This window comes from Crocuta crocuta, unplaced genomic scaffold (assembly GCF_008692635.1).
Source record: "Crocuta crocuta isolate KB4526 unplaced genomic scaffold, BGI_CrCroc_1.0 scaffold28, whole genome shotgun sequence".
Lineage (NCBI taxonomy): Eukaryota > Metazoa > Chordata > Mammalia > Carnivora > Hyaenidae > Crocuta > Crocuta crocuta.
Genome location: NW_027533256.1, coordinates 10,599,205 through 10,608,377, shown reverse-complemented (window position 1 = coordinate 10,608,377; position 9,173 = coordinate 10,599,205). Strand labels below are relative to the sequence as shown.

Genomic DNA, 9,173 nt, shown 5'->3' with positions numbered 1-9,173 from the left:
AGAACTGATCCTCACATGGATGAATTGCAAAAGTGTTATGTTGAGCACAAGAAACTAGATCAAAAATAAAAAAGAGGGGCACCTATGTAGCTTAGTCGGTTAAGCATTTGACTATTGATTTTGGCTTACATCATGATCTCGTGGTCATGAGATCAAGCCCCACGTCATGCTCCAGGCAGTGTGGATCCTGCTTAAGATTCTCTCTTTCTTCCTCTCTCTCTGCCCCTCCTCTGCTACTGCTCGCTCTCCAAATAAATAGGTAAACACTAAAAAAAGGAATCTATTCTATATTATTTCATTTATACAAAGTTCAACAACTAGCAAAACTAATTTATGGTGACAAGTGTAAGGAAAGTAGTTATTTCTGAAAGTAGGGAAAGGTTATAAGGAAATCTGGAGAGAAAGACAGGTCCTATTTTAATCTAGGTTGTACTTACCTGAGTATATATAAATGTAAAAATTCATCAAGCTGTACATTAAACTTTGTAAATCTTATTATGTGTATATATTTCAAGAGAGAAAAAGGGATGAGCTATTAATAGAGTGAAAAGCAAAGTAACAGAGTAGTGAGATGCGTGTGTACACACACACACACACACACACACACACAGCAAAGGACATATCCAGAATATATAAAGATCTAAAAAAAATCAATAAGCAAAAACATAACACTCAATAGAAAAATACCCAAGAAATCTGAACAGGCATTTTACAAAAAGGGATATCCAAATACCCAATAAACGTGTGAAAGGTGCTCAACTTCATTGGTCGGAAAAATCCAAATTAAAACCACAATGTGAGGCCACTATACATCAACCAGAATGACAAAAATAAAAAAAGAAGGATCATGCCAAATATCAGTAAGAGTACATGCAACTTTCATTCACTACTAGACAGAATGCAAATTGGTTCAATTACTCTGGAATAACTTTGGAAAACTAACAGTATCTAGTAAAGCTAAACATTGGTATATTCTTTATCAAAGCCCAAGTAGAAGAGATATCCATAATAAGCACATATTAAAAACGCATTTTAAAAAGTAACTATGGGAAGACTGAAATTAGGCTATTTTCTATTATCCTTCTTAGCACCAGACCTCTGAAATTTAAAAAATCATGAATTAGTTTAAGTGCAGCATATCATAGTAAATGTATTGGTGGCCTAAAAAAACAATTCATCACTTTTAATATCTCAATAAATAACTGAGGCCAGAAACTTGCAATGAGTAGTATTTTATAAATCATTTGTTTTCACAATTACCCACAGACTTCAGTGCTGTGAGCCCCACAGGGATAAACTAGAGAAAAGCCTGGCCAAATGCTGACAGCTTCACCTTTTTGCTGAGATTCATGTTCTCCATCTTAGCCTTCAGCAGCTTCATCTTATTCATAGTTATTGAATTCTCAATTATCTGTTGCCCAGAAGGAGAAGGCTCAATTTCTTCATCCTCATCAGTATATAAATTATACACAGAACCACCACTGCAAAGAAAACAATAATTACTATTGAGACGTGTCTGATACCTGCCCAATGACTAAAAATACTTTATGCGCAGTAGAAACTATAGATGCTGCTAATGACAGATGAGTAAATCCTGTCAATGTAAATTCAAGGCAAATGTATTTCAAAAAATATATTTCTTAGAAGAGAAATTAAATAGAGTGAAATATCATGATCCAGCATTACTGAAAATCTAGCACAGCTAAGCTTTTCTGAAGTCAGTACAAGAGTAGGTCTTCTGGCATCTGCTATCTCACTCCCACAAGAGCAAACTGCATTTCCACAAAAATGCACTGATTTCATTTTATCAGCCAAGGCTGATCACCATGAATCCTAGACCAAAGGGTGATCCGAGTTCCGTTAACGATAATGAAAAATTAAATTAAACAAATTAATTCACCGAAGTCCAGATTTTTTATTCATCCTGAGAGGATTTTCACTAAAAAACATTCAATTCTCTTTAGTGGACCTGAATTACACACACACACACACACACACACACACACACACACACACACTCACACACACACACACACACTCAATCATTCTTATATTTTGAATTCTGTCATGACTCAGGTCATGATCTTGCAGTTTGTGAGTTCGAGCCCTGCATCAGGGTCTGTGCTGACATCTCAGAGCCTGGACCCTGCTTTGGATTCTGTGTCTCCCTCTCTCTCAGCCCCTCCACTGCTTGTGCTCGCTCGCTCTCTCTCAAAAAATAAACAAACATTTTTTAAAAAGAAGAGAAAAAGAAAAAAATTCTATTCATGGTCCAAGTGAGACACTGGATTAAGTCTGTAGCCTTCATCTCCCCTTCTTCTCTTCTTCTGGCCTAGATGGTTATGGTTACTACATGGTTACTACACTGCTTTGTAGTGCTAACCAGATCCTAACAAGTTAGAGTCAACAGTCAATACTCATTTGTCACAGTCTGCTCTCAAATAATAAATCTATTCCTTCTTCCACATAACTTGTGGTGGACAGAATCTAAAGAAATTCCCATGATTCCCAATCCCTGGTGCTCATACCCAGGATACTCCCCTATGCTTGAGTATGAACATGACCTAGGACTTGCTTTTAGTCAATGGGATATATGGCAAAAAAGGATTTTTCCAATGTAATTTAGGCCCCAAATCAGTTGATTTTGAATTAATCAAAAGGGAGCTGGGGGTAACCTCTAACCAAAAGCCAAAAAACAAACAAACAAAAAACAGGCCTTCAGTCATACAACCGCGAGTAAGTGAATTATGCCAACAACATGAATGAGACTGAAAGCAGATTCTCTTCCCTCAATCAAGCCTCCAGATAAGAGCCCATCTTTGCCAACACCTTGCTTGCAGCTTTGGGAGACCCAGAGGAGAGCAATCAGCTAACCAGTACCTAGACTCCTGAGCCACAGAAACTGTACTCCAGATCCAGACTACCAGTTATTTTTTCTAGCTTGGTTTTGTCACTAGCTTTTTATACTATGGGATGAAATTTAGGTACTTGTGCCACAAAAGACCTCCCAAAAGCCAAAGCAATCTTGAGAAAGAACAACAAAGCTGGAAGTATCACAATGTCAGAATTCAAGATATACTACAAAGCTATAATAATCAAAATATTATGGAGCTCACAAAACTAGATACGTAGATCAATAGAACAGAATAGAGAGCCCAGAAAATAAACCCATGTTTAAGTGGTCAATTAATCTACAACAAAGGAGGCAAAAAATATACAATGAGGAAAAGACAGTCTCTTTCATAAATGGTGCTGGGAAAACTGGATAGCCACATGCAAAAGAATGAAACTAGACCACCTTCTTATCCATACACAAAAATAAACTCAAAATGGGTTAAATACCTAAATGTGAGACCCGGAACCATAAAACTTCTAGAAGAAACCACAAGCAGTAATTTTTCTGACATCAGCCTTAGCAAAATTTTTCTAGATAGGTCTCCTCTGGCAAGGAAACAAAAGCAAAAATAAACTATTGGGATTATACTAAAATAAAAAGCTTTTGAATAGCAAAGGAAACCTTCAACAGAATGAAAAGGCAACCTACTGAATGGGAGAAGACATTTGCAAATGATCATCTGATAAGGTGTTAGTATCCAAAATATATAAAGAAGTTATACAATTCAACACCCAAAAAAAATACAATAAGTATGATTAAATTTAGTGACCTATAATACCTTTCCTTCCTTTGTTTACTTAGAAAACTCATACTCCTAAAAAAAAAAAAACAACCTCATATTCCTCTTTTAAGGTCCCTTCTTCTCAGAGATTGTCCCTAACTCCCCACCTTTCAGGAAAAATGAAGGTCTTCTCATCTGGCTTTCCAAAGATGTTGATATCTTTTTATTACAATTGTCAAGATTATATTATTGATACGAATTATAGCAGATTGTATGCTCCATGAAGGGAGGGACAATTATCTTTGTACGCCAGTGGTAGTGTACAGACTGGCTATAAAAGTTCATTAAATGTTTACTGACTTAAAGTGAGAGGCAATAAAGAATCAAAGTAAGACAGAATACACAGAAACTCACAGGTTACCTTGTCTGATTTCCTAACTGTTCTATTGCCTAGCTAAGTACCTTTAAGTTGTTTCCTTCTGAGTTTAGAATATAACAACTCCTCCCTCTTTTACAGAATAGTAAAATAAGACCAGAGAAGAGATTTAACTACCTTTAAGCAGTAGAATTAAATTTTGAAAAAATCAAAAAACAAAAATAGCAACTCTAGGTTCAACAATTATGCCAAGGTTGTACAATAAGACACAATTATAACAAAACTCTATAATCTAGTAGGCATCTTAGAGTTTCATAAAGTGACAGAAATAAATTTTTATATGAAAAAATCCTACTCCATAAAGAAATTTCAGCTTTATGAGTTACTCTCTAAATATCAATCATATGAAGAACAATTTCAGAATTACATACCTGGGGCAGGGGGTTAGGGAGAATGCATGAAATTTAGTCCATTGTGTGGATATAAGATTATTTTGACAACACAAAGCAAACACTGAGGTTTATGAATATATCATACAATGTTCTCCTTTTCTAAGTGAGACATGCAAATGAAAACCTATTTACCTTAAAGATTCAGATAATGGTGTTAGAGTGCCATCTCCCCTATCTACTACACGAAAGAAATTCAATTGATCTCCTTCCCGGTATACCAAAAATGTAACTTGTTTGTTGCAGGAGGTCTTCTCCCAGACCTCATCTCGACTGGAATCCATGTACTCAGCCATCTCCTTAAGTGGATCTTCCACAGGAACTACAAATAGAAAAATTGACAAACAAGCTTTCAATTTAATTTATCAAGTTTAATGCATGCTGGTACAGTGACAGGATATAATGTGCTTAATTGGAACAACAAGTCTGTGCATAGAACATATAGTACATGATATTCTTTAAATAAGTTTCTGGTCTTTTTATAGTTAATACAGCATTCTCTATGTTGTATTAATATGAAAGAAATGCATTATGATGATGTTATGTATAAGGCTTAACCAAATATACCAGTATTTTCTGGTGCCACAAGAGTCTGTTTATTTGCTGTTTCTAGGACATAATTACCTATGACTATTTTCATTTCACACATCTACTTCCTGTATTTTCCAATATTGGTTATATCTGTAATTTAAAAGCAATATAAATTCCATTTACTTTACATTAAAAAAATAAACACATACACACAATTGGGAGACATGTTAGAAATCAGAAGCAAGTGAACCCCTCCTTTTTTTTCTTCTGGTTTTAGATTCTTAGAGCAGTTTCTTGACAGGAAGTTAGGTAATTAAAAGTCCACAACAATTCAGAACACAAGGGCATCACTGAGCATACTAAAACTGCAGTGTGTGTTATGGTCAGTATGCTGTTTCTTGAAAGCATCCTCCCAGGACCCCAACTGTCCTGGTAGGTATCCATGTGTCCAGATCACAAGGACTACAGGGGAGTCCCCATTACTATAGGCTCTCATGGCCTGGAGTTGTCCTCAGGTTTGATAGTGTAGCCATCATTACAACCTGCTCTTGTCCACAGCAACCACAGATGCTGCTCCTTTGGTGGGAAGAGCCTCAAAGGATTTCTAGCTCATAGGGTGAATGTTCTAAAAGACTCTGAACCCCAGATTTAAGTGATGATTCCAGGGGAAAAAGTTCGCTCCCCAAAACTCTCATGTCAAGCTGCAGAAACACTTGCTCTTAAAAAGGCAACGATTTCTCAAATTCCCTACCTTTGATTAAAACAGCTTGTTAACAGTGCTATTGCTACCCTCTCTATAAAAGTTAAAGCAATAAATTATAGCAATAGGAAACTTTAAACTGTGAAAGTAAGGTAAAAACATCAAAGATGTTCCCATACCCTAAATCCAATTAATGACCACCACTAAAACACAAAAACTAGAAATAATAAGATTTAGGTTATTTTGTAAAAGTATCTGCATGTTTGGATCAACTCTTGCACAGGCACAAAATGTGCAAATATTAAAAGACATGTTTATAACAAGTTCTTGCCATTTTTAAGTTGATGCTACACTTTCCACATTACATTAATAAGTAATAAAATCAATGCTACTGCCATTACTAAAGGCACGTGAAAGCCTTACTTAAATCAATACAGTATGCCTTATTTAAGGAGCCACTGAAGTTGAATGTGTGTGTGCATCTATGTGTGCGTATGCATACACCTTTTCATAACAGGAAAACCACTTCGATTTCACCATGTATAACATATTGTTATATATAGAATAAAATTTGGTTTTAGAAAGGATCTTCTATGCTTTTTTGATAACAATTAATTCAAACATAATTTTAAAAGCTAAACATTACTGAAACTCACATACCAAAGGTATTTTCTAACTCATAATTTTCAAATAAGACTAAATAATTAAAAATGTTGTTTCTCAAATACAATATGGAAAAATTCAAGATCTGGGTAGAATCTTTCTTCTTCACAAAGTTTTCAAGGATGTAGGGAGACAACAGCAAGCTTTTAATTTTAAAGAGGTTGAATCAATAAAAGCAAAATTATTAAACATGTAATTTAAAATGTAAAAAAAAAGACAAGTTCTAGGTGCTGATTTTTTGGATTTATAAACAAGGCACAGAAAGTTGTGGGGAGAAAAGTATTACACAGCTTCCACTACCAAAGGGTAGTGATGTCTTTCATTTTCCTTTTCTTCAAAAGGTAAATGAAACAAAACCCACACACGTATATTTTTAACTCAAAATCTGTAACTCATACTTCTCCTCATAAACATAAACTAATTCTGGTCCTAGTAAGAAAAGTAGATGTTCTGATAAAACACCCTGGTTTAAAGACAATACTATACAAAATACCAACTTTCCAAATTTTAATACAGTGTAATTCACATGGCATTAAACACTGTATAATTTTATCTTACCATAATGGCTCCATAAACATTTTAGGGTTCTTACACTACCTTCAGAGTTGATACTGTAAATATCACCTTATGTTACATAGGATAATTTTACAAGTCCAATTTACAGAAAGTCCCTGATATTAGGAGTGCTAGTTAATCAACTCTAACATTACTACCTTTGTTTTTTTTCTAACCTGTCCAAAGTAGTTGAACAACTAAAGTAACATATCTCAGAAAGTTCTCCTAAAGCAACTAGGAAAAATATGATTAATATCCCTAATCTAATAAAAATTATGAGACACAGAGATAAAATTTGACTCATGGAAGAAGTAAACCAGCAGTGGAATCAATACTTAGCCTCAGTCTTCAGGGTTAGTAAAGGATTAACCAAATATGAAGGCTTTCCCCAAATGAGGCCCACAGAGCAGAAGTGCTCTGAGCAGTCTAAGGACCCACTTCTTGGTGGGAGTTCATGTGACAAACCTGAATCAGGAGCCAATGTGAACACTTCCAGTTCTTCCCATGCTTACAACTCTCTTGTTAATCAAGTCTCTGTTCACGTCAACTTTTCCAAGGGCCCTTCTTCCACCATCATCCTCCTTCTACCCTATTTCCACAGACACTGTCACACTTCCCTATTTCCTCCACAGTGCTTGTAACTGCCTGGAATGGCATCATGTCTTTACATATTTATTGTGAGCACGTCAGGAAGCAGAAACTTTTTTTCTTCCATGGAACACTGTATTGAACACCTAGCAGATGCATAAATTGTTAAATGAATGAGTGACTTCCAGAGACTGCCCACATTCTGAAAAAGGATTCAACAGAACCACAATAATATCCATGAAACCCAAACATGGCACAAACCAGGCTAACAGGCAACTTTAGAATTTCATATAACAATCGTTATACCCAAAGTTGAAGACTTAGTGGGTAAAAAAAAAAAAAAAAGCAACAAACTGGTATGAACCTAAAAACACAATGATAACAACATATTTACACTACACTATTCCATTTCCTTTCCCTATACTGGTGAAATTTATTTTTAATTACTAATTAATTTAACATAAATTAATTAGAAATTAATTATAAATTAATTTTAAAGTAATTAATTAAAATAATTGATTATAAAGTAATTAATTAATTACTTTAATACAGTAATATCCTAATACTGGGGCTTTAGGCTTTAAAGAACAATGCTTAAAAACACAAATGTCATTCTTCTAAGACCTAACAGCAGAAAGAGAATCTGATAAAACTTGAGACTATAAAATTGCCAACTGGCTTAAAAATTATTGTCAACTTGCTTTAATATACATAATTAACAAATGCCTACCTCTTCTAGTATTTATAGGTCCACCACGCATAGCCAATACCAGCTTCAAGGTACAACCTTCTGAAATGCTGTGGATAGTTAACACAAAAACAAACCATAATCATTGAAGTGGATTTGGTGTTACATATACACATAATTATGTGCTAGTTTATTAGGCATAGTACTTACCCTCTATAATATAAAAAAAAAACCACAGCAATATGTATAAATATAAAATGTTAACTTAATTACTTATATAAATAATGAAAAAATGAAGAAGTCCTTATAATTTTTAAATATGACATGACATCTCAGAATAAAAATACTGTAAAGGATCTCTGTGATCATGTAGTTTAACCCCTTTGCTTCCAGATCTATTTAATAAAACAGAAAGTTGAAAAATAGCAAATCTATGAGATCTCCAGAATTCCAGTGCTATTCCAGATATTCTGCATGGCCTCTGACCTTTTTGTTCTTACGAAAAGGGTGAAGAATTATGTAAGAGAAGAGAGCAAGAAAGACAAAAATTAAATAGTGTATCTGTAACCACTAGTGCACACAGTGTCACTTAGTAGCAGAAGGGGGGTTTAATGAAAAATTAAAGATTTGGTAGAACAAAACTCTCTTCCCCAATACTCTTTATCAAGTGTTTTTTAATTTTTCATTATTTTTAATTAAAATTTTTAATTCCAGTAAAGTTTATACACAGTATTATACTAGTATATTTCAGGTGTACGATATAGTGAATTCAACAATTCTATTTATTTCTTTGTGCTCATTATGATAAGTATACTCTTAATTCCCCTCACCTATTTCACCCATTCCCCTACCCACCTCCCTTCTGGTAACCATCAATTTGTTCTCTACGGTTAAGAGTCCATTTCTTGATTTTGTCTCTTTTTTCCTTTGCTTACTTGTTTTGTTCTTAAATTCCACATATGAATCAAATCATATGGTATTTGTCTTTCTCTTATTTCACTTAGCA

At 34.4% G+C, this 9,173-nt stretch overlaps 1 protein-coding gene across 1 annotated transcript in view; it reads right to left on the bottom strand.

Moving 5' to 3' along the window:
- The window catches only part of ZFAND4 (zinc finger AN1-type containing 4), a 74,766-nt gene that overhangs the window by 21,851 nt on the left and 43,742 nt on the right, over positions 1–9,173 (bottom strand). Inside the window, exons 4-6 of the mRNA XM_077746480.1 lie at positions 8,210–8,277; positions 4,578–4,764; positions 1,334–1,481 (exon numbers count right to left, since the gene is read on the bottom strand). Coding sequence (XP_077602606.1) covers positions 1,334–1,481; positions 4,578–4,764; positions 8,210–8,277 — 403 coding nt within the window. The remainder of the gene's footprint in view (positions 1–1,333; positions 1,482–4,577; positions 4,765–8,209; positions 8,278–9,173) is intronic.